Source organism: Diabrotica undecimpunctata, chromosome 5, assembly GCF_040954645.1.
Source record: "Diabrotica undecimpunctata isolate CICGRU chromosome 5, icDiaUnde3, whole genome shotgun sequence".
NCBI classification, from domain to species: Eukaryota; Metazoa; Arthropoda; class Insecta; order Coleoptera; family Chrysomelidae; genus Diabrotica; species Diabrotica undecimpunctata.
In genome coordinates, this window is record NC_092807.1 from 57,857,445 (window position 1) to 57,884,778 (window position 27,334).

The window sequence follows — 27,334 nt, forward strand, 5'->3', positions numbered from 1 at the left end:
TTTGAATTTCCAATTTAGTATTATTCGAGTTTGGAGCCTTACTTAGTTGGCGACTGTGATAGCTTGCATTATCCATTACTATCAGGCTATTCTGAGGAATTAATTACTATTCGAAGTGGAAATTGAAACGTCAATAAACGTATTTTAACCTTTAATTGTGGCTTATTCCCATTTAAATGGTAATTAATTTAAAATGCCACAAGAAAATAGCTTCAGAACAATATTCTGAAGAATGTTTGGCGTAAGATTATTTTTGAACCATTCTTCAAAATTTGGTTTTGAAAATTAGTTTACGGATTTTAATATCAGATGTCGCTATTTGCGTCTATATAAAGCCATGTTAGAGTTGCTTCCTAAGACAGGCAGATACACAGACGCACTGTACGTGATATCAAATCTTAACTGTCTTTTTCCATTTATTCTTCAAAAAGTTCTGCCATTGTATCTTCATGGTAGTCGACGCAGGAGTCTTTAATATTCTTTGCAGAAAGCCACAGAGCATTTGGAACCCAATCATTCTCTGATCCAGCATATAAAATCGTTATTCTTTTCCCTTTATTTGACGGAGCTTTTGTCTTACATATACCAGAGGAATCTGCAAATCCTTTAGGTCGCGTTGAATGTGTGTCAAACCATGTCTCGTCGAGGTAAATTTTCAGAACGGAATTTTCTTATCGAAGTTATATACTCATAACGCCATTTTTGTAATCTATGAGATTCCATAATTACTTGTCTTTTGTCAATTATACGATATCGAAAGCCCATACTTTTCAAAATTTTTCATAAGCTGGTGAGGCTACAGCTTATTTGGATTTCGTAACCATTGAGCCGTTGCTTCAGTGCTCTTAATGTAGGTATGCGTTGCTCTTCGTACATGGTATAGACTTTTCGACGTATTAAGTCTGTATCGGTTCGTCCATACATTTGGTGAAACTGGAATCTTTACGTTTGTTTCTTGTTTTTATGGGATTTGATGTAATTTTTTTACTGTGGTCAGAGGTATTTTCGTCAAATCGCATATTTCACTCGTAGCGGAAGTTGTGTCAAGTCCTCTTTTAAGTAAGGTACTGTATATAGTTTTTACAATTTGCTTTGCATTTACAGATAAATGATTCTTCTTTACCGGAACACTAGAAGAAGCCCCATTATTATTATCCCACGGACGCCACATAATGATAGAAAACATAATAAATAAAATGAGTAATACTACTTAACACTTCCAGTGATACATAAAGACAAACAAATTTTAACTCGTATTTAAATACTGGTTGGTGTTCAGTTCCATAAACTTATTATATAAATACCTGAAAACCACTTAAAAGGTGATTAGCAAACCTGTCGCGCACTACCATCGAATTCGAAAAACCCTCAGTACAGTTTCGTCAATATAAGCCATATCTGTATTAATGAAATTATAATGAGTTTATAAAGATTGTACGCAATTAAATCAACATTAAGAAATGAGGATTGGCCAATTTTACCAGGAAACATATTTAAATTTTACCTGAAACCGGGCCTTTTATACTATTATCGATTAACCCAGGATGTTTATAGTCGGTACTTATTGAAGTCAACCATTTACTGCTAAACTTTAACGCCATTCCTTTTTTTAATTTAGAACAATGTGGCCAAATAATGCTACCTAAATGTAAGTATAAAACTTATTCCCGATTATTAAATCATTTACGGTCAGTGTTTTTGGGATTCTGTTTGGCCTTAATATTAGAAAGTATTCTGCTCGTTTACACAAGTTTTTATACACTTCTTTGAAAATTTTATATAAAATCTGGCTCAGTTCTGTTTTTTCTTAAAAAAAACTAAACGTTTAATTTCACGGTTCGTGAGCTAAACTTTCATCTTTTCAGAGCTGCATATCTTTCTATGTTATTCTTTGCAATTTTCCCTATAGATGTCTCTTCTTCTTCTTAGTCGTTAACCTGATGCAGGTATCGTGATATCATGAAGCTATTAGCTAAATTTTCCAATGTTCCTCCACGTTTTTCTATCTTCTGCCATTCTAGCACATTCTGACAATGGAGCGCCAATGGTAGCAACAATATGGTCCGTGTATCTATAGATATAAGTCCGTGTATCTATAGGTGTATCCTATAGATATAAGCTCATTTAATTGATTTAAGATGCACTGACTAAGATGACATGTTTTTCTTTTCCAAATTGTGACCGATAACCCTTCAACAAGTAGCCTTGTGAACTACATATTGTATCAAAATTATATATATTGGATTTGAGGTTTCCGCGGGAGCTAAATGTGATTTTTGTGGTTTTCCGGGTTTGACTCCGCGTTGAATAACTTTAGGTTTTATAAAAATCATTGTTTTGACGATTAGTGCTTTACTGCTTCATCTAGACGTTCTGAGAGAGGGTACTCACGTTGTTTAAACCTCGTTTCGGCGTATTGCCGGGAGGAAAGGAACTTTCTTTGCGGGATGCCTAGTGAGTATGTGTCCTAGGCGGTGGTAAGATGTTTTTAGAACCTTCTTTGCTATGATGTTGGAGCTTGTGATAGTTCGTAAGACGTATCTCTTGCCGAGAGCACGGATCCTGCCTCTATGGTAGGTATGTTTGAGAGTTAGTGGACTATTGCTGATGGATAGTCTGCACTTTTTTTCATTATCTTTCTTAGGATTTTGCGTTCTGTTGCCATGATGGCGTTTATTTGGCGGTTATTCAATGAGGAATAAAGAACAGCCCTGTATTCAATTATCGGTCTGATGTAAGTTTTATAGGTATGTAGGAGGGTTTTACTCTGTGTACCCCCAAATTAGCCTGACAGAGCTTTCAGGGGTCCTTTTTCTCACTCTGGTTAGATTGAAATTTAGTTAGGTGTCCCAATTGAGGTTCCTCTGAAATTGAACTCGCAAATAGGAAACCGATTTTTGGAAGGAGAGTCTAGCTCCGTAGAACTCTATCAGGTTGTCCCGTCTTTAGATCGGGTACCCGGGTATCTGAAGAGGATGGCCTGTGTCTTGCTTGGGTTGAGAGTGATTCTCCATTGGTTGCACCATTTGACAATCTATTTGGGCCTGTGATGTTGAACATAGAGCGGTTCCTCATCGTTCCGTCGACTGTGCCTGAGAAAAGCAGTGCAGTTCATCGACGTATATACAGGTCGCTGTTATATACTGTGTATAGGATTGGCGCTAAAAGTGCGCGGGGTTTTATTCGCAAGTTTGATTTCTACATTTTTTTAGAGTTGGTTTTCATGCAGTTTCTTTGGGAACCATCCCTTATATTTTAATTTTTTTGTTGTTTTCAATTTTTATTGCTTCCCACGTTTTGTCCTGTTGTCAATTTTAGCTAGCATCATTCTTTGATTTAATTTAATTGAAGGTCCTGTGGATATGACCTGTTGTGCTAAGGACGACGTATTTTTTTTTATTTTTTTCGGTGGCATTTCGATCTGGGTATCTGGTTTTGTTTCGGAATCTCTGTGTCTTCTTAATTGTCGACGTGGAAAAGCCATTTTTTTTAACGCTTAACTTAGTGCAATTTTTTGTTCTTACGATCCTGGTATGTCAGTTTTCAAATATTTTGATTAGAGTTTTGATAACCAAATGTAATTGTGTAGGATGATATTGTCACCAGCATGTACATATCTGTCAGTATGGGTTGGTTTTCGGTATACTGTGTATTTCATACTTCCGTTTTCCTTCTTTATAACACACTTAAAAATGTGAGTTGTTAGTCTTTTTTACCCCTCTACATGGTAAATCGTAAATTGGAGTGGATATTGTTGATGTTTTGCAGAAATGTGTTAAGTTTTTTTCCATGTATCCAGCTAATAAAGGTATCGTCAATGTATCTAAGCCATAGTTTGGGTTTATATTCTGCTGTTCCTATTTCTCACATTCTTATTTCCTGCATAAAAAGATTTGCTTTTTATCAATGACAGTGGTGTACCCATCGGTACTCATTTAACTTGTATGCATTTTTATAGGTAAAATAGGTGTTGTTAAGGAGTGCCTTGTTAGATTTAGTGTATTCTGTGGTATTGGATATTTTATGAGAATAAAGTCAATTTCGTTTTTAGTGATTCCATTTGGTGCCACCCAAGTCCATTTTCTGCTCGATTTTTTCTTAAAGAATGTATTTGCAGTTAGCGTGTTTTGGTAGTGTGCAAACTGAACCAGTCTTTCTCCCCTTTCTTATCACCGACTCCATACTTTCCCACGTCTTGTTCTTTGTCGTTTCTCTTATATTTGTATAATATATATTATTATTAGATATGTATATTTGTATAATTTGTATATTGTATCTCTTTGATAGTTGTAGTACCTAGTACCTAGTAACTAGGAGATACTAGTTATTTCTACTAATCTTTGATTCCATTTTTTGTTGATTAGAAATACAATACCTCCTGTTCTGCCTGTTGATGTGCCTCGGTAGTAGAATGTGTTTCCTGACGCTAATTCCAATAGCTTGTCTTGCTGAAAAAGGACGTCTCGACGGCCGTCGAGATAAGGCAGTAAAGTGGTTTGTAAGATGTCATCAACATAACGCGCAGCTACCATATTGCCTCGAATAAACACAAGTGGTGATCGGTTACCATACGCAATAGTTACCCCCAAACCATTACTCTAACTGTCCTGTGTACGTGCATTTCAATAGTAAACCCGATATCTCGTCGCTCTCTACGACGGCGTCTTACCATCCTACGACCATTATGCATTCCTAAACAGGATCGTGATTCACCGCTGAATGCTACATTTTGTCATTCTGCCACACAATACTGCCGTTACCTGCACCAATTCACCAGTCCAAACCTCGAATGCGACGGTATAGTGTACGCATACTAACAGGTCTACCTACTACTCCAAACTATTGGTCAGAAATTTGACGCGTAGTAGCAAAACGGTCTCGCAGAGCCAGTAGAGCCAGTAGAAGCATAAAATTAGTTATTTATTGAAAACATAGAAAACAAGAAAGAGAGGCAAGGGTATAAGAAGATCCGGAGGGATAAATATGATAAAGTAAAAGTTTTAGTTTACAAAATTTGGGAAACTAGAGGTAGATAGCAAATCAAAGGACGCCGAATGTTTCAATCTGGTATGGTAGTAATAGTAGAGTTCTATAGTGTCACAACTTTTGAATTGAATATAACTCTTATCGCAAATATCACTTGATAATAAGCAATGCATGTGGTTTATTTTTTTAGCGTAGGGGAGAGTGACAATGGACTGAATGCTTCTTTACATATAGATACTGCACCACAAGCGCTAGAACGGAAAGCAGTAGCAGAAGTTGTAAACTATAATAGAAAAATAAATTTAACTGACTTTAATACTAAAGAAGATTTAAAAAATGAATCTAGTACTATAACGAATAAATTGACAGATGGAGGTAAGGCTTCTTTATTATAGTTGTTTTAGTTTTTTGCGCAGAAAATTATTATTATTATTATGATAATTTGTTGAAGTGAAACTTTATTCCTGTTGTTTAGTTTGTAACACATCAAACGATGGAAAGTGTTTGAGGCACACAAATTAAACGAGGCCGAGTTGCTGACAGTCGGAAGAGATGTGGGGGTGGTTCTTCATATATTTTCTCTAGTACACAAACTAAAATAAAATTAGATAAAAGAAAAAGAAAAAAATTATAAGATGATAGCTACTAAAGCTAAGCCAGAAATATGAAATAAACAAAACCCATTAAACAAATAATAAACAAATTGCCAAAGAGCGCTACCAAATTCTTTCTTTATAGCTTCTAAGAATTGGAAAAAAAGAAGACGGGATATAAAGTAGTAAATATAAGTAGTTAGGTATTATTGACTGACACGTTATGTAAACTAAACTTTCTTACTGCGATTGGTGAAAATCCATAATGTAAGTCAGCACATTTGAGCAGGTATTGAATTAGCAAATAATCTTCTTGATTAGTAAAAATTTGCGAAGAATTAAAGTTTGCTACAAACGACACATTTTCGTTTGATTTAAATTTATTTCCATATCTAGATAGAGTCGTTCTATCAATATTAAATTTTTTAGCGACTGTGAGGATTTTACCATTAGTGCTACATATTTCCCGTACTGCAGTTTCCAAAATTTCAGGATCAGTAGGCAGTCAAGTCAGCCTTTCGATTTCCATTTAAAAGGCATCTGTAAAAAAATTAATATTGTAGATGCCGTAGTGCACATTTTAGCAGAAAAAGCAAACGATTGTAAGCCCACATTTTTTAATATTAAAAATAATGAAAACATATTGGAAAAAAGTTTTTTATCATGATGGGAGGTTTGAGCCATTAAGCCTCCCACATAAAATATGTTTATCCCTCTCCTCGTACCAGTAGCCACAATAAATTACGATTTTTCATTTAACACATAACCTAATAAATAATTGAATACATAAAAGTATGTATCATATTCGTATTATTCATCTATATATTTCTAAACATAATAATGTAAATAAAGAATTCTTATACATATTGATAAAAAACGTGATTGATTAATCACAAGTTTTTAATAACATATTTTCCCAAATTCATTGTGTAATTTGTTAATAAAACCAATTTTAATCTAATAATGGCTGAGCATAATGATAACAACTAGTTTGGCTCTTGGTTAAATGCTGCAAAGGGTTCAGAATGTCTGGAGTTCGTAAAAAAAGATTTGGAAGAATTTGGATCTGCTGTTAAAAATGAAGCTACTAATGTGATATCATCTACGGGAGCTGTACTCGAAAAAACACTTAGTTTGGATTCTCTATCTTCTACCGCTAGTAATATGAAAAGAAGTTTTAGCTCATTCCTTGGTCCAATGAATTATGTATTGAACCCTAGTCCAGATGATTCTGATGCAGAAATGTTGATAGTCGAAAATTCAGAAACAGTTACTTTAAATAAATTTCAGAAAGCTCTATACGAACTTCAGAAGGATCCCGCCACATATTTGGAAGATCCAGATGAGAGTTTACGAAAACAGTATAATTGTTGGCTAGAAATAATAGATGACCAATAAAACGACGATATAATTACTAAACACGTAAATAGCTCAGAGATTTTAAAGAAACATTATGCTGAATTAGTTCCTGACATCGTAGAACATCAAATTTTCTGGAAAAGGTACTAAAAAAGCCTTTCTAGAAGACGATCTTGCGAGACAAGAAGCATTAGAAAAAAGAGAACAGAAAAAAAGCAAGCTACGGAAGAAAATCTCAAGTGGGAGCAAGAAGATTTTGCTGCAGACATAGAACTTACAGAAGAGCAACAGATAGAACTTTTGGAACAGTATGAAAACGAGAGAAAGGTTAGTCAAATGTCTTCGCAAAAACCAATAGTAGAAACGGTCCTTTTTAAACAGGAATCCCCTAAGAGGAAAAACAAAGGATCCAAACGAAAGCCGACTAGAGAAACCCAAAATACACAGGCCGCTACCCCAAAGGAAAACGATTTAAGCGCAAGTATAACCAGTACCCCAAGTAGCAACAGCAGCCTAGATTTGGATTGGGAAAAAATAACCGATCAAGCACAAGATATATTAGACGGACATGTGTGAATACAACTGAAGTACTACGGAAAATAATCAGAAATTAGCTTAGACTTATGGCTTCTTACTGAACATGGGTTTGTCAAGGGACACCTGTATAGAATGGGACTATTTCATGTGGACTTATGCTGTAGACTTTGTAGCAGAGTATCTGAAATAGCCAACCATATCTTGCATGATTGCGTTTTTCGATCGCAGGCGGCAAACACTTTTGGAGACTACCAAGTGATTTGAAAAATTTATGGTTGAGGCGAGCGTCACGGAAGTAGCGCCGCAATATAGGATCACGGAAATAGCGGTTCGTGATTTGCAGTTACAATAAACAGTTGGGAGAGTGCATTTATGCGATGAGATAATCTGGTATACAACATGTAAAATTTTTCTATTTTTTTAAAATCTCCAAAAATATATAAAAATACTAAATAAATAATACAAATAATTTATTCAATTTTAAAAATATTATCTAAATTTAAAAAATACAGAAAACAGTATAAAGCTTCGTTCCAGTCTACAGTACCGCCTACTGTACCGCTTTTTAAAGCGAGGCGTTGTATTTACCTTTTTCTTTTTAAAATTTTCTATCAATACAATAAAAATAATTCTAAATAAATTGGAATTTATTCTTGGTGATACATACAAAAAGATAATCTGAATTGCTATCTTTAAAGACAAAAAACGACAATTTCAGTTGAAAATTCATTTATTTTGACGCTTTAATTTTCACTTGGGAATCCGAAATTTAGAATTCCACATTCGGAAAAACTTATATTAACAGTAACAAATAAACTGTCCATAAACTAATAGTACTTATATGGCAGAATTAATGGGTACCAGAAGAGTGGCTGAAGGGAATAATATGTCCGTTGCATAAAAAGGGTGATCAACTGGAGTATAAGAACTATAGAGGCATTACTCTATTATCATCTGCGTATAAAATCTTCTGCAATGTATTATTTGAAAAACTTAAACATTTTACAAAGGATATTGTTGGTTAATATCAATGCGGATTTACTGCTGGAAAGTCAACTATACATCAAATTCAAGCACATAGGCAGATTCTAGAAAAGTCACTAGAATATAACATAGATATACACCATATCTTCATTGACTTCAAAACAGCCTATGACAGTGTGAAAAGAACTGCATTATATAATGCAATGGTAGGCTTTGGGATCCCACCTAAGTTAGTTAAGTTGACCCAACTTGCAATGCAAAACGTAAGCTCATGCGTTAGAATTGAAGGAGAAAACTCTACGTTCTTTGACATTAATAATGGACTAAGACAGGGGAACGCGTTGGCGTTTCTCCTCTTTAATATTGCCTTGGAAAAGGCAATCAGACAATTAAATATTAGAATGAATGGAACTATTTTTAATAGATCGACGCAAATTCTCGCATTAGCTAACGATATAGTTACAGTAGGAAGAAGTATGAGAGACATGGTGCAGTGTTTTACAAGGCTTTCGGACGCAGCAAGTGAATTAGGACTTGTGTCAAACGAGGAAAAAACCAAATATATCTTGGTTTCTAAAAACTCTCGAAATATCCAACAGAGAATTCAAATTCAAAGTCAAAGAAATTACATATCTTGGATCGCTAGTAGACGTAACAAACACGACAAGCGACGAAATAAAAAGAGGCATAGCAATAGTAAACAGAACTGTTCACGGTCTCCAGAAACATTTAAAAAATAAAAATATAAAACGTGCAGTAAAGCTTAATATATACAAGAGCTTAATAAGACCGGTTTTAATATATGGGGCTGAAACGTAGACCTTATCTCAAAATGATGAAAGACTTCTTGGTATTTTTAAAAGAAACATTCTAAGAAAGATTTTTGGGGCCGTAAATAAAAATGGGCTATGGCGTCGAAGATACAGCTTTGAACTATATTAGTTATACACCGATCCAGATATTGTGAAATTCGTTAAAGTGCAGAGACTTAGATGGGCTGGACACATTGCTAGGATGTCAGATCACCAATACACGAAAAGATTAACATTTTCAAAACCAGGGGGCACAAGAAGCAGAGGACGACCACGAATGAGATGGATTCATGATGTGGAAGAAGACCTACAGATTCCAAGGGTTAGAAGAAGGAGGGAAGTTGCCAGGAATCGACAGGAGTGTCGACTTCTTTGTGAGCAGGCCAAGATTCACAACGGATTGTCGAGCCACTTATGATGATGAATAAATAAACTATATATTTATACTACAAATTTTTATTTTCACAACGATTCCCGAAATGGATGTAAAAACGTCAAAATAATATAGTTTTATAGTCCAGTCGTCAGAAAGTTGACCCCTAAAAATCATTTGAAGCTGAATTTTGCCAAGAATAGTAATTTTGGGAACATAAAAAAGATGCAAAAAAGTTTACCACTTTTACTCCGGGGCTTCCCCTTAAAACCCCCAATAAAAGTTGGGTGAAAACGAAAAAAATCAATTTACCTAGAATCTGTACGTCGTAGAAAACAATATTTCAAATAATAAATGTAGCTGAGATAATTTTGAACAAAAATGTTTATTAGCACTTTTTGTGTAGAATTACCCGTGCATTTTTACCGTCGAGCTGATACAAATTTTATTGATTATTAATTTCGCGTGCGTAACTGACATTCAAAATCGAAGGTAGCTTCAAGCGTTGTTTCTAAGAGAACGGTTCATTCTGCACAAAAAGTGCTAATAAACATTTCTGTTTAAAATTATCTCAGCTACATTTTTTCTATGGCTTACAGATTCTTGGTAAATCGATTTTTTTGCGCTTTTACGCACCTTTGAGGGGGCTTTTAGGGGGAAGCTTTTTTAAGCTTCTTAAGCTTAAACATTTTTGCATCTTTTTTGAGATCCCAAAATTAATATTCTTGGCAAAATTCAGCTTGTTCGTATGATTTTTAGGAGTTCGGTGGCATTTTCGTCTCTGGCGACTGGAGTATTATTAGGAGTAAAAATGATACTTTTGTGGTGAGGCTGTACGTTTGTCATTAAGCCGAGACACAAAAGTCATTTTTACCCCGAATAGAACATACTTGCTGAGCAAGTCTTGCTGCAAGTCTGGGAAAGAAAAGTCCTCAGGAAAATATTTGGAGGTAAATTATGGAATGGTATATGGATAAAAAGACCAAATATGGAATTAGAGGAGATGTATGGAGAGCCGAATATCGTAGGGATCATAAAGTCACAAAGACTGAGATGGTTGGGACACATCCAAAGGATGGAAAACACGAGACTGCCAAAAAGAATGCTAATGGGAGGAATAGGAGGGAAAAGGAAGAAAGGCAGACCGAAAACCAGGTGGAAGAAGGATGTTGAAAAAGACATAGAAAAACTTAAAATACCAAACTGGAAAAATAAAGCAACAAACAGAAAAGAATGGAAAAGAATAGTAACCCAAGCCATGGGGCTTCTAGGCCTGGAGAGCTAAATTATATATATATATATATATATATATATATATATATATATATATATATATATATATATATATATATATATATATATATATATATATATATATATATATATATATATATATATAGAACATACTAATTTTTTTCAAACGTCGCAAATAATTTTGATCTTACTATGGTTACTTCTATTGATTGTCATTTTGACAAATAAGAAAAATCACTGATTTTTGCTTACTCCTTAAGTTTGGTGAACGTTTGAAAAAAACGTATTTTTAACAGAATTTGTGCTTAATTTCCATTAAAGATAGTAAATAATATCTAAAAATGTCACCATATTAGGGTAATAATATATAGAATTTTAAATGTATTAAAACTTTTACGATTCTCATTTTTTCTGCATTCTACAATATTTTGATTTCCAAGTAGACCACCATTTTCGTCGGGAAGTTAATATTCAACGTTGCAAAAATGTTTCATTATTTAGGTCTATTATAGGAGAAAGATCAGTAAATGTACTCTTAATCTATTTTATTAAAAACCAGTGGGATTTCTGTAATTTGATAAATGAAACCTAATGGGAATTAAGGTCATCGGCTATATTTACGTAACTTAATGAAATTGCTGGCGATTTTTATTGGAAATCCTGCAAGTGATATAAAATACGTAAACGATATGATGGCATTGAATACACGCGTTCACTAGAATATAAGCTCTAAGAACCTTATCGTTCATTTTAATTTCTATAGGGTTAAAGAAAATTAAAATATAACATAATAAAAATAATAATAAAAACATTATACTTTTAGGTATATAAAAAAAACAAAAGGTACATGATACTAAATTCTTATAATATCCAGCAACTTGTTGCTGGAGTTTTATGCAACATAAAAATCTTACCAATTTAAAAAAAAAATATTTAAAAATTCCTTTATGAAAGGTATTATATGAGGCATTCAGAACCATAGTGAATTAAGTCCACTTTTTACGAAAATTAAGTTAGCGGTGTATCTATGTTCTACAAATAGAAATCTTTTCGGTGCTATAACAAACCACGTCCAAGGTTATCGCAATAATAAACAGATGGCGTTAGTTTATTATGTCTCTGAACAATGTGTCATATTATTTCAGGACAGAGTGGATCAAGTCCAGTTGACTAGTCAGATTGTGCTCAGTGTATCTATCGTGATCATTTATGATTAAAAATGGATTCAAATGACGACATTAATAATTTATCTGCATCATTTCCTGATAATTATAAACCTCCAGAACCACACTCGTCTACAGAATCGGAATTAGCCAAATGTGATCAACTGAACCTGAGACATCCAATTCACTTATTGTTGAGCAAAATGTTCATTTAGCAAAAGCAAAACAAGCTCGAGATGTACTAAAATCGTGCAGTGATGACGCATCAGATGAACACTATGTTGATACTTTTGACCTCTAAAAAGCACTGCTATACCCGAAATTGTCTACATCCATTGCATATTACAAAAGAAATATGTATGTCTATAACCTAGGAATTCATTCCTTCAACAAAAAAACGGCTTTATGTATGTGTGGGACGAAACAGATGGTGGTAGAGGATCTCAGGAAGTATCTTCAATATTGACCATGCATCTGAGAAAACATGACAAAAATCATAACCACGTAACTCTCTATTCAGATTCATGTACAGGACAAAACAGAAATTTTAAAGTGCCTGCCTCGTTACTAAATCTTGTTCACGATCCTTACATAAACATAAGAACGATAGATCACAAGTTTCTTGTATCCGGCCACTCCTTTTTGCCAAACGACTGATATTTTGGGGTTATTGAAAAGGCTGTCAGAAAATCTTTGGGCCAGACGACTGGATTGATGTAATAAAAACTTCAAAATTGACAATACCTTTTGAAGTAACTAACATAAAAAGGAGCAACATTGTGTCGACAAAGAACATAGAAGATGTACTTCTAAATAGAAACAAAAGATAGTGATAGAGCACCTGCGAAGTGGTTAGAAATTAGCTGTATGATGTACGAGAGAGAAGATCCTTTGGTTTTGAAGTACAAATCTACGCTGAATGAAGATTTTTCGTTTTTTACTGTCTCGATGGCCAAAACAAATGTCTGAAAATTCAGTGGTAGTCAAAGTCATCTGTACTCCACACCTAGACTCGTGACAGAAGCAAAGAAAAAGGACATGCTGTCTCTCCTCCCATATCTGCCACCAGTCACACACTATCATTTTAAAAATCTCTGCATCAACACAGAAACCCGTTCACGAAACAAGCAACAGGGTGAAGAAGAAGACATAGACGATCATGAACTGGTCTATGATGATTAAAATTAATGCCACTTAAGCTGTGAGAGTATTATTGAACATTGTTGTAATAAGTTTTTTATTATTTGTTATTATTTTTTGCAAGTAAAATTCTAGTTTTGTCATACTTCGTTTTTAATCCATTTTTATTTCACCAATATTTCAGAGTAATAATGGATCAAGTCCAATTTTTTCCAAGAGCTTTAATTATTTCCAAAAGGTTACTTATTTAATATTACACATATTTTAATTATTTAAACTACATATTACATAAGAAGTTTTCACTTAGATTCGGTTCGTTAGTGTATTATGTAATAGTGGAGAGCTTGTTAACTTTAACTCTAAATATCTCTGACTTATGTATTATGGACATGATCCACTATGGTTCTGAACGCCTCATATTAAAAACCCTATCGGGCTACATCACAGAACGTTTTCGGAATTAATATTCCATCATCAGTGGTATCTGGATGTACATGTTTTAAGCCACTAAGTACATGGCTAAAAAACCCTTTAAATGTTGTTAAATTAACTTTGAGTAACAACGAGTTACAAATGCAGAAGTGTTAAGAAGGCTACAAAATGATTGCGAGGTCATAAAGCACATCAAAGCAAGAAAGCTGGAATATTTATTTCACATTACCAGAGGTGCGAAATATGAGATATTAAGGCTCATAATGCAAGGTAAAATCAAGGGTAAAAGATCCATAGGAAGACGAAGAATTTCCTGGCTGAGAAACCTAAGAGAGTGGTATAGTTGCAGCTCAGTAGATCTTTTTAGAGCAGCCGCCAATAAGGTACGGATAGCACTGATGATAGCCAACCTCCGATAGGAGAAGAAACTACAAGAAGAAGAACTTAAACATCTTAGTTTATAAAGTTAAATAATGTAACTCAAAGTTAATTTAACAACATTTAAAGGGTTTTTACTCATGTGTTCAGTGACTTAAAACATGTACATCTAGATAGCACTGATGATGGAATATTAATTCAGAAAACGTTCTGTGATGTAGCCCGATAATGTTTTTAATATTATACTATTTATAAAGGAATTTTTAAATAAATTTTTTTAGAATTATAATTACTTAGAATACTTAAGATGTCGCTTTTAAATTTGATGGTCGCTATAAAAGTAAACAGCTTACCAATGAATAAATGTAACATACAAGAGCAATAGAAGAAACTTTTAACTACATGAGTACTTTATTTGTTACTGTTACGAAATATTCCTTGCTGCTGTATCCGAGATTTTAATAGGCAAGAGATAGGGGCTTGCGACTTGGTAATACTCCTCCGTAGATCCTACTGAATGGGATTTTATGTCTAATAAACGGGTATATGACGATCCAAAAAATCTATAAAGTTTTAATTCACGTATTTCAAATTCCATCCTGCATAAGGTTTAAATCTGCGTATTACAATTCTTCGAAGAATTACAAATTTCGAAATATTGTACCTTTTATATTTAATTTTAGATTTTATCAATTTAAAAATTTTTTTTATTAAAAATCCTTTATAAAAGGTATATAATTTAAAAAACCCAATCAGGCTTATAATAAGTTGTTTACGCGAATACTAGTTAAGAGAATGGAAAGAAAATTAGAGACTTATCAACTAAGGGAACAGGCAGGATTCCGAAAAAGTTACGGAACAAATGACCATCTACAAAGTATAAAAACCCTAATAGAGAAAGCAGTGGAATACAATAAACCTCTAGTTCTAATATTTATCGATTTTCACAAAGCCTTTGACACAGTTGAGCTAAGCAAAATATTACAGGCGCTTAAAGAATGCAGGCTAGATTATAGATATACTAAATTATTATACAAAATATACCTGCAGGCAACAACCACTGTCAGATTACATACTAACAGTAATCGCATAAAAATAGAACGGGGGGTTAGACAAGGAGACCCAATGTCACCTAAACTTTTTAATACGGTGCTAGAACATGCTTTTAAGAATTTGGATTGGATGACAAAGGGAATAAAAATAGATGGAGAATATCTAAACAACTTACGTTTCGCCGATGATATACTTATAATAGCTGAAGATCTAGGTATAGCAAGAGAGATGGTACAGGAACTCGTTGTGGCTACAGAAAGTGTAGGTTTAAATATAAATATCTCGAAAACAAAAATCATGACCAATTTGGTACCCAACCAGAACATCAGTATTGGTGGGAAAGAAATAGAACTCGTAGATAGATATAAATACCTGGGACATGAAATTATGATTGGCAGGGATAACCAGACTCATGAACTGAAGAGAAGAATCGGCCTTGGGTGGGCAGCATTTGGAAAACTGAGAGAAACTTTTAAAAGTGAGCTGTCCACATGCCTAAAGAGAAAGGTATTTGAGCAGTGCGTCCTCCCAGTCTTGACGTACGGAGCAGAAACACTTACCTTAACAAAAGCAGCAGCTACCAAACTGAGAGTCACGCAGAGAAGAATGGAGCGGTCCATGTTAGGAATTACTCTGCGAGACAGAATAACCAACGAAGACATCAGGAGAAGAACCGGAGTGACTTACATCATCGAGAAGATAGCCAGACTAAAATGGAGATGGGCAGGACACATAGCCAGAATGACAGATGGGCGATGGACAAAGAGGTTATTGGAATGGAGGCCAAGGGAAGACAAGAGAAGCGTCGGTCGACCACCTACAAGATGAACTGACGATTTAAGAAGACTCAATAAAAACTGGATAAGAGCGGCGCAAGATAGACGGGGTTGGAAACATGAGGAAGAGGCCTATGTTCAGCAGTGGACTCTTGAGGCAGGATGATGATGATGATGATGAATCGGGCTATATCACAATACGTTTTCGGAATCCATATTTCATCATCAGTGTACCTAAAAAGTATATAACCACTTAATTAAAAAGAACGTGAGATTTAAATTTTGACCAAGGTTAATACAAAATGTGGTTAATACTCACTAGATGGGTATACATGTATTGAGCCACTAAATATGTGGGTAAAAACCCATTAAAAATTGTTTTTTAAATTTGGGTTACATTATATGGTGATACATTCTATGATGTTAAAATTACCAGTGGATTTGGTAACATGCCGACGGATGACCTCACGTGAAGTTGCTGGTCCTGAGACGATGTATCTACGAGGACCTGATGAAAGCAACTGATTGAAATGACAATCTTGACAAGTTAGGACGGACGAAGTTTGTTCGGACTTATCGTATAGCCTTAAAATTAAATAATATGTTAAAGTTCAATGAGTAAAAATTAACAGAAAACCAAACAATACTCAAAATATTTTTTATAAAACAAGATGAACTGTTTCGTTGCAAAAAAACAGACGGTCAAAATCAAATGGTAAGTCCGTTGGAATCATCGATATACGCGGGGTCAAGACATCCTCTGAGTTGTACTTTCCCTTAATTATTGTTGCCTCCATGACATTATTCATTAGATTTTAACAGTTAGTTTTATTCCACTGCACAGTCGAAGTTAAATAATCGTATGCAGCATAATGATAACTGATCCTACTTTTAATTGTAAATTGTGAGGAGGGAGTCCAGGCAATTCCAATGAATTCAGAAACTCTGTAGAATAGTTGACTAACGTCATTCTGGTTTATAATTTTTCAACTGATTTGAACAAAAACAACTTTCCTGGAAGAAAATTGTGAATGGTCGCGTTAAGATCATCGACACCTGTATATTTTTGCCACGAATATTGGTAATTCACTCAGTCAAATATAGTTATTTAACTGTTGCACTAGGCCTGGAAATATACACCGACTAAGCTGCTGTTTAAAGAGTCTGTAAAGTAACAGAAATCTGTGAGTTTACGCATAAGTTTAGTTCGCCTCAGTAGTTGATCGGGAAGTAATTGGAAGAGTCTGAGGAAAAACACCTGGTAATAAAATTATGGCTTCACCAAAAATGTTTTGACTGTCACGAATATCTTTCATAGTTTCGTCCAGTGTCTCCAATGACCTCTTGTAGCCCATCATATATTCGTCCCAAACAATTAATTCCCATACCTGTAAAATCTTCGCTATTGCGCTGTTTTTGGCGATGTTGCAAGCTGGTGTTTTATGGAATAGTATGTTTCATGGCAGAATATGCAGTTCGTCCGCTTTCTAATAAAGTTGCATCTATTACAGATGAAGTTAACGCTAGGGTTTACTTGCTTACTTACTTACTTTTGTAGGAACAATTCCTATAGAAATCAGTGTTGACTTTATTAACAGGGCAATATAAAATCTCTATCTGTGGCGAATTATCTTGTTTAGTAGACAAACTGCTTAATTGAATAGTGTATTTCATCTCATCTATTATTTATTTTTATGCATATTTATTTCAATTTAAGCGAGAAGCTTTCCACGGAATATCTTACCTTCATACTCAAGATCTAACTGACAAATATATGGGCGAAAGAAAAACTCCCATCTTTAGATGAAGAATTTCAACAGATTCACTTATATACTCACTAATTCAAAGTTGAGTATTGAGGATTTGACTCGAGTACCTCGAAGAGTGAACATTATTTACTGCTTTGTTTGTAATTTGTTTATAAGAAACTTAAACAAAATTAAGCTATAAACTTTGAAAATCTGGCTAATGGAAGTTATATATTAACTGAAAACAAATAGTTTTAGATTTGGTAAATACTTCTATGTTAAAGTTAAATGTGTCGATAGCAATTAAAGTAAATTGTATACTCACGCTTAATCAAGCCATTAAGAGCGATGCTGGGAATATTTATATTCCACTATGCATCAACAATTTACCCATATAAATTACCATCTTTCTTGTACTCATTGCGTCGAGTAAGAACGATAAATATACGAAAATGGTTGCGTTTCGATTTAATTTGAGTTTCTTACCACTCCCTAACACGTGTTTCTGAGTCGGTGCGTTTTGGTTTGGTTTGAGTTTTCTTACAAACTCTCTCTGATGATGGGTAGACCCAGAAACACGTGTTAGGGAGTGGTAAGAAACTCAAATTAAATCGAAACGCAACCATTTTCGTATATTTATCGTTCTTACTCGACGCAATGAGTACAAGAAAGATGGTAATTTATATGGGTAAATTGTTGATGCATAGTGGAATATAAATATTCCCAGCATCGCTCTTAATGGCTTAATTAAGCGTGAGTATACAATTTACTTTAATTGCTATCGACACATTTAACTTCATCTTTCATCACTAGATGTCTCTAGTAGCATACTCTGGTAATTATTTTTTCTATAATTGCCAGAGTAGTCGGTGCGTTTTGGTTTGGTTTGAGTTTTCTTACAAACTCTCTCTGATGACGGGTAGACCCAGAAACACGTGTTAGGGAGTGGTAAGAAACTCAAATTAAATCGAAACGCAACCATTTTCGTATATTTATCGTTCTTACTCGACGCAATGACTACAAGAAAGATGGTAATTTATAAGGGTAAATTGTTGATGCATAGTGGAATATAAATATTCCCAGCATCGCTCTTAATGGCTTGATTAAGCGTGAGTATACAATTTACTTTAATTGCTATCGACACATTTAACTTCATCTTTCATCACTAGATGTCTCTAGTAGCATACTCTGGTAATTATTTTTTCTATAATTGCCAGAGTAGTCGGTGCGTTTTGGTTTGGTTTGAGTTTTCTTACAAACTCTCTCTGATGACGGGTAGACCCAGAAACACGTGTTAGGGAGTGGTAAGAAACTCAAATTAAATCGAAACGCAACCATTTTCGTACTTCTATGTTAATTTTTCACCATGATATGGAACTTTTAAAACGCGTTTTGAGACAAACGGTCAGCTCGCAGCGAATAAAAATCAATACATACGTAAAATCTATGTAGATTTAGACATGCATATTACTTTATCATTATAAATAAAAAAGTACATAGTTAAAATTTTTGGTAAAAAGTGGAAAATTCATTTGTTTATAAGAGTTTTAAACACAATTGAGCCCTAAACGTTGACAGTTTGGTTGATGGAAGTTGTACAACATTTCAAAGCGAACAATTTAAGTTTTGATAAATGTTTTTATGTTAATATTTTGCCGAGATATTGAAACTTGATTTACGCGCGCCTGTTTTCGCTACAAGCTGACCGTCCATCTCAGAGCGCGTTATTAAAAGTTCCATATCTTGGTCAAAAATTAACATAGAAACATTTACTAAAAGTCTTTAAAAAATAACGTAATTTTGCACGTTTATTTTAAAGCTAAAACAATTACCTTTAAAACGGAAGGTTTTGAAAGTTAATCGTAAGTATGAAAGCTGAGTTATACTTGGAAAAGCCCATCTAATGCCTATTTTGCAATTGTTTTTCTTAAAATTTATTATAACTCTGGTTCTAACAATCAGATCAAAGTTTACCAAATGCCATTTTGTTCATTTTTTCCAAAGGAACAATTTTCATTTTGGTAAAATTAAATATTTATAAAGGACATACAATCATTTAAATAATTAAATTGTTAATAACAAATTATCTGCCGGGTTTTCAACCTGGTACTCTCGAAAAATCGATTCTACGTACCATAAAACAAAAAAAACGTAGCGAGAGGACATACAATTGCATACTAAACCCCATTGGCACTTAGATATTAGATTTGTTTAGTTTATTCGGAACTGTCATGTCATAGATCCTTTTTTGCTTTTTCGCTTAATTAGAAACAATAAAACGTTAAAGGATTAACATAAATTTCGAATGAAAAATAGACAAACACAAAATGTCTAATTAGCAACTACAAACACTTTAATATTATGAATAAATACTTATACAGAGTAAAAACCACTTACGGAATAAAATTGTTTGTGTCCTTATTTTAAAACATTAATAAAAACGATGATCACGTTAACTTTTAAATATAAATGTGCGCTTTTAAACATCAATTCAAATGTACAATTTTGAAATTGTTGGGTGTGGAAACCACTAATGGAATAAATTTTTTTGTTCTTATTTTAGAAAATTAATTATTTAATTAAATATTAATTAAATTATAATATTAATAATATACCCTAGATAATATAGTTCGTTAAATTCAGGTTGTTAAAGGAGCTTTTAAAAACAAAAATATACAGGATGTTTCTTTAAAAATAAAGATGATGGACTACGCTGGACGTGAATCACCCTGTACATTTAAATGTAAAGAGATAGTATTACACGCAGATGTACCCATTAATTTACAGGACTACGTTAAAACTATAGGAGATGCTACAACTGAACAGTTATTAAAATCGCATCCAAATATTCAGATAGGGGACATTGGCCTAAATATTCGCAGAATAATTTCACCCACCAAAAGAATCGTGATATTACGGTAATGAAAACAGATTTTTTTATCAGCAGATAAAATTGAGCGTTTTGCTCTAATCCTCCAACAGTTAATTTATCCCAAATTTCAAAATCAAATTGCGAACCATCCATGAACTTAATCCTTCTACTAGATAACACGCAGTGGACAGGTACTTCTAGCTTGGCCCTTCTTGCAGATACATGACACAATTACTGTACAAAAACCAGACCTTAAACGAGGTCGCTCGCTAGTTTCGACGGCAACGAATAAAATAAATCTCTGAATGATACCGTTAGCATGTCAGTCACACACACCATGACAAAAACATAAAGAAAAAAGGAAGAAACAAAGGACAAACACACCTATGGAAATCAGTCTCTGACCCATCTCTCCAAGAAAGATCAATTCTATACCGCATTACACGTATAAATAAAAAAATTAAACGCCAGCTGGAACCTGATGAAGCCGAAAGTGTATCTAGTATCGATATTGTCTCATGACATAAGTTAGAAAGACAGTAACTCTAACGTATCCCAATCTCAATAATCTCAAAAGTCAATTTATTAATCAGTAAAAATATTCCCATTGATTCAGTGGAATTGTGACTGGTTTTTTCCCGTTTAAAACGTTTACAACAATTAATATCAGATCACTGTCATGACTTTCTCTACTTACAATAGACTAATTTTAATGCAACACACAACTCCTATCTTAAAACTACTCTAGCTATTTAAAAGCTAACGGCGGATCCTCCATTTTGATTTCAAATGATGTTTTTCACCAAGAATTTTCGTTAAACGCGACCCTAGAAGCTGTAACCATAACTGCATGGTATCCCAACAAAATTGTCATATGCAATATTTATATTCCTCCTAACTGTAATCTCGCCAGAGCTGATATTTCAAATCTCATTAACCAACTCCCAACTCCATTCATTCTTTTGGAAAATTTTAACACCCATAGGTCACAATCCAGATCGGGATGTAAAAATATGTTTGGTAGAGGTAAGATTATTGAGGATATTATCATTAATGTTAACCTTTTAAACACAGAAACTAGTACGTGTTTTCGTACCCAGGCTGGTTTCTTCTCTTTAATTGACCTCAGCATTAGTGATCCTAAGACAGCTCCTCTTCGTACCTGATACACACTTTATAGTCTCTATGACAGCAATCACTTCCCTATCTTCATCATCAATAAGAAAGTTAAACCATCTATTACTCAGAGCAAATGGAATATATCAAAAGATAACTTGGAACTATTCAGCACAGCTGTTAAGGATCGAGGTAACGAAACTGTTTTTCAAAACAATGATGAAACGGATGTTGAACAGTTTAATAAATGTATCAGAAAAGCAGCAGAAGAATTCATTGGGAAATAATATATTGGAATATATTGGAAGAAAATACGCCATCAATCTTTCCAAAAAATCCTTACTATGATGAAGCCTGGTAAAGATGAAATCGCTAACAACAGGAGACTTAGAAAAATCTGGCAAAGAATAAGGTCACCACGCAATAAGGCAATTCTTACCAGAGCAATGATGAAATTGATAAGAACTCTTAACAATTACAAGAATTTGGGCATTCACAACTATCTTCGAAACCTACCGGTGACCGAGTCAACAGAATACTTACTATGGAAGGCTAGAAAAAAATTAATAAATCCCAACTCCTAATCCCCCCAATCCGTATGGAAAATGGCAACTGGAATTAACCAGAAAAAGGCTGAAACGTTTGGTAGCCAGTTATCCAGCGTGTTTCACCCACATCCCTCGAGACTGAACCTTGAGGAAGACAATCGATCATATTTATAACCTCCTGGAAAGTCCATTCCAGCTTGAAATCCCACTTGAAAATTTTAAAATCAACCAAGTCAAAGAAACCATTAACACTAAATTAACCCAAAGAAGTCTATTGGTCATGATCTCATTAAAATTACCATCTACAATACTTAAAGAATTACTTTACCAAAGGGCTAAAGCTTTTAACAGAAATTTATAATTTCGTTCTAACGACCGGTCACTTTCCGACACAGTGGAAACTAGCGAAAGTTATACTCACCTCCAAACCTCCAATTAATCTGTTGTCAATTCCAGAAAAACTACTTGAAAAGTTCTTGCTCCTAAAATTAGAACCCATATTGAAAAATCTCTAGATAATACCAAATCATCAATTCGGTTTCAGACCGCAACACGCAATATCGAATAAATACGTCATGTAACAAAAAAGATAAATCAAGACCTTGAAGATAAATTTTTAGGCGTCATTTTTAGACATTTCCCAAACATTTGATAAAATCTGGCATACTGGCATCCTTTATAAAATCAGAAAACTTCTACCTGTTAACCATTTCCTGATTTTCCAATCCTACCTACAAAACTGACAATTCTTTGTGACTAAATATGAAGAATACTCTAGCGTCCGTCCAGTCCAAGCTGGAGTTCCTCAGAGCAGTGTGCTTGGACTCGTTCTGTACCTTTTATACACTGCCGACTAACCCATGACAGTTAACTCCACCATAGCCACATACGCTGATGATACCGCCATTTTGACATTACACTATAGTCCAATTATTGCTTCACATCGACTCCAGAGAATGCTAAATGATATTCAGCAGTGGCTAAAGCAATGGAACATCAAAGTAAATGAAAGTAAGTCGGTAATTGTTATGTTTACAAACCGCAGAGACTCTCCACCAGTAATCCTTAACAATCAGCAACTTCCCCAAAAATAAGATGCAAAATACCCAGGTGTGTAGAATGTACTGGTTTATGGAACGTAAATCAACGTTGTCATATGTGACAATGAATACGTAAAGATCTAGAAGTCACATCAAAAAGCAGAAAACGCATAGCCATATGCACCGACTCACTGCCATCGATTCACTCACTAAGAACATTAAGCTGACAACACCCAATAGTTAATGATGTACACAATCGCTGTCACCAGCTCTTAACTTCGAGCGCCTGAGTCTCTATAATCTGGGTCCTTTCACATGTAGATGTCACTGGTAATGAAAAAACGGATCAAGCAACGAAAAAAAGCCAATTATCCGAACCTCGAAAGTCGAAAGAATACAGCTAAATCAAGACCTAAAATATATATTCAAGCAATCGGTATTTGAAAATTGGCACGATTAATGGAGTAAAAGCACATCCAAATTACACCAAATTTAACTAAAAATACGGTCTCCTTATATTTCTATACAAAAACGAAGAAACAAAGCAATAATTAGAATAAAATTAATGAGTCACACTTGACGCACGTATGGTTGTACTTGACGTACTTGACGCATGGACCTCATGAGTCCGGCAATCCACCACTTTGTGAGCGCTATCAACACACGCCTTTCCATATAGCATGTTCTCGTTGAATGCAGTACTTTCAGTTCCGTCCGAAGTCAGCATATTAGTGGTACCCTTATATGATATCCTTAATTCACCTGGATTAATGAACTCTTTAATTGATTTTTTGAGAGACCGTAACTTATATAATGGAATACAAAATATTGTATATAGAATAACAGTACCAAAACTTATAAAATTTTAACAAATATTGTAAATATTGTTTTTAGTCCATGTGTCGATGTCCATTAGTTGTCGAGACACGTAAAGTTAAATAAAAAAAAATCACTTTTATCACCTGATAGATACACAGGATTTTTCATTCTGGTTCCAAAAGATTAATGTTTTACAAAAAAATATCATATCTTTCTTACTTGACAACTGGCAAAATAGCCTAATAATTTATAGCGATGCCTCTAAGATAGAATCTGGAACAGAGTTTTCAATTTTCAGTGCAGAATCAGGAACAATATACGAGACTATAAACTATTTTAAAAAATCTAATTATAATGAAGCAGTTACTGTAGATGATTCTTTATCTGAGTTAACATCATTACAGTCTCTATGAATGTATCCTTGAGTGTGTCTATGAAACTCCTTGTTTACTAAGTAATCCTCATATAATTAAAAATTTAAAAACTGGTTCAAGAACTAACATTGATTAAAAAGGAAATTAGATTTGTATGGTGTAACAATTATGATTTTGCTTATTAGGGGTTAAAAAGGGGGACTGGACTTGGAGATAGGGTAAGCAAATAAATTGAAACGTTTGCGAATGGCTACTCGTGTTTTGGTTGGAGAGCTGAGCCGTAAACAAGGATTCCTTTATTTGGGAAGGACTGGAAGGACTTTGTACGACGAAAAAAAAATCAAAAAACACTTACAGAGATGTCCTGGGCAACACTACACAAGAAGATTCTTAAACTATTTAAAATATGACGCCGTTTAAAAAAATCTTCGTTGTTTGGAAAGAAAGGTTTTTCTTTCCTAAAAAGCTTTAAGGGTAAATATCTTTTTAAAAGAAATAACTTTGAACTCCAAGTTTAAGAAAAAAATTGCATATTTATGTTTATTGTACATAAGTTGAACCTTCTAACAAAACGGAATTGAAACTATAGTTATCAACAAATGTTACATTAAACTTTCTAACCAAACAGACTTTAAAATTAAGATATATAATATTAAAATAAGAAAGGATATACTAGTTGTCATATGTCGAAATGAAATACCAAACTTTTCTGAATTATTAATTATATTCCATAAATTTATATTTATTTATAAACCTTTAAACTGAAATGAGAGCAAATCTTAGTATATTAAAGATAAATGTTTATTTAGAAAAATTTAACAAAACCAATCGCTTCACTGGCTAATTATTTCTTTTGAAATTATCAAAAAAAGTTTGTTACCTTAGGTTTGAATACAAAAAACACTGTCCCCCACAAACTTCAAACGATCTAGATCCGACCAATACGAGACACAAAATGGAGGCTGACAAATCTTGGGAGAGGTCAAACATCAAACTGGGCTTGAGGTTATCCTAGATGATAACAATATGTATTCTTTAAACTCGGCTACTTATTTTTTACGGTGGCAGTCGTAGCTCAGTGGCTATGTTACTGGCTTAACAAGCTAGAGGTTTCGAATATCAGCACCGTCAAAATTTTCAATGTCTATTTTAACTGAGCTGCCACCGTTCTTCGGAGGGCACGTAAAACCGTCGGTCCCGGCTACGAAAGTAGTCGTTAAGTCATGTTAGGGGCGCTTGCGCTACCTGAAAACCCTAACACTAGACCTTAGCCAGAAGGTTACACGAACTTTACTTTTTTACTTATTTTTCACTCAAAACCATGTAGGCCCACTTAGCTCTCAGAAAGGCTGTTACCAGATCCCTTGAAAGCTCTCCTAAAACTCATCGAATTAAGCGAAAATTTGCTGGTTTTTAAAACTCTTCGCGATGTTTCACCATGCAGACCCAAATTTGTTCTCTTTAACTGCTACACTAACGAATTTCCGACGACAAAATCCGGACTCAAACAATGAAATCGACTGCTGTGGCAGCCGGTCCACCAAGTAGTGACATCATCCTCCAAAAATCGGTATAAACATAAACGAAAAGATTCCTGTTTATTTTCTGCGTAAATATCTGGGGGGGTAAAGATCAAAAGAAAGAGCACTGTCCATTCTAAACCGACTAAAAATGTTTATATTATCAATCTCAGAGGCGCAAAAAGATTAAGAGTCTTTTTCGGTGTTTTATTATATACGAGGTAAAACGAAAATGTTACAATGGGTAAAGGCATACATAGGTTTACGGGATAATGAATATGTAAATCTTCTAACTAAGTCAAGTACAGAAGTAGGAATACTTGCTGATAATTATGGGTATAGATGAACTTATTACTGTAAGGAGTTTTAATTAAGAAGTCACTAATCCGTCGAGATTATTCAAACAAGTACCACAAAGTCATATTGAAGTTAAATGAAGATTGTTCCAAACGAAAACTACACGATTTGTGGAGTATTTGGTAATTTGAATCACATTTTCACATTGATTGATTTTCACATACATTGAATTGGAACTTGATTAAAGTAAATGGGTTATTTTAACCCTTTTAACGTCACGTCTCTATTAGCAACAAATAAGTCGAAAGTATATAATGTTTTAATAATCCCTTACTCGCATTACTTTTGTTTTAACCTATTGTGTAATATGCTTCTTTTCGTGTCCACATTTTAGTTGGTCTATTATAAGAAATGTCCTGACGGACACTTTCTTAGTTGTAGTAATTTCCTAATATATGATATTTTACATATATGTATATGCTTAAGTTTTTATGCATAAAAAAAGACTAATCATATTCAAGTAATATATCGGAATTTTATTTTTAGTTTTCTGGTAAACATCGTTATGGTTAATAGGTTTTACGAAAGTTATCGATTGCAAATATTATCACTTGCGTTCGTGCACATATTTGTGAGTTTTATTGACAAGAAAATAAAATAGTTTATGCAGTTGCAAATAGAATAAACGACGTAATATATTTTTCAAAATATGCAGACAATATATTGTAATAGAAATCGAAAATATTAACTTTTATAAAAGTTATGTGATTATATAGCTCTTTCAATATTTAATAAGCGATTATAATATTCTTCTAATTCTTAAAAAAATATAAAGTCAAATTTTGCTGTGATTTTCTCATCATTTTGGAATGACGATGTATTAGTGACCTTATGTCTCTATGTATGGGAGGATTTAGAATTAGATGCATGAGAATAGAATCACCAGAAAATTACTAAATGCAAGAATGCAGGGAAAAAGACCTGTTGGAAGACGTAAAAAGAGATGGGAAGACGAAGTCGATGAGGATGCCAGGAACTACCTGGAAACGCGTTCATAGAAAAGAACAGCGGTAAATCGAAACGATTGGAGAAGCCTGTTGAAGGAGGCCAAGGCTGGATTTGGGCGTTAGTGTCATTAGATGGATGGATTATTCACTGCA

At 34.0% G+C, this 27,334-nt stretch overlaps 1 protein-coding gene and 1 pseudogene across 1 annotated transcript in view; both read left to right on the forward strand.

Moving 5' to 3' along the window:
* inaF-D (trp-interacting inaF-D) overlaps nucleotides 1–27,334 on the forward strand; it is a 71,418-nt gene that overhangs the window by 15,762 nt on the left and 28,322 nt on the right. The window contains exon 3 of the mRNA XM_072531982.1: nucleotides 5,177–5,361. Coding sequence (XP_072388083.1) covers nucleotides 5,177–5,361 — 185 coding nt within the window. The remainder of the gene's footprint in view (nucleotides 1–5,176; nucleotides 5,362–27,334) is intronic.
* On the forward strand, nucleotides 6,543–7,514 carry LOC140440896 (BSD domain-containing protein 1-like; annotated as a pseudogene).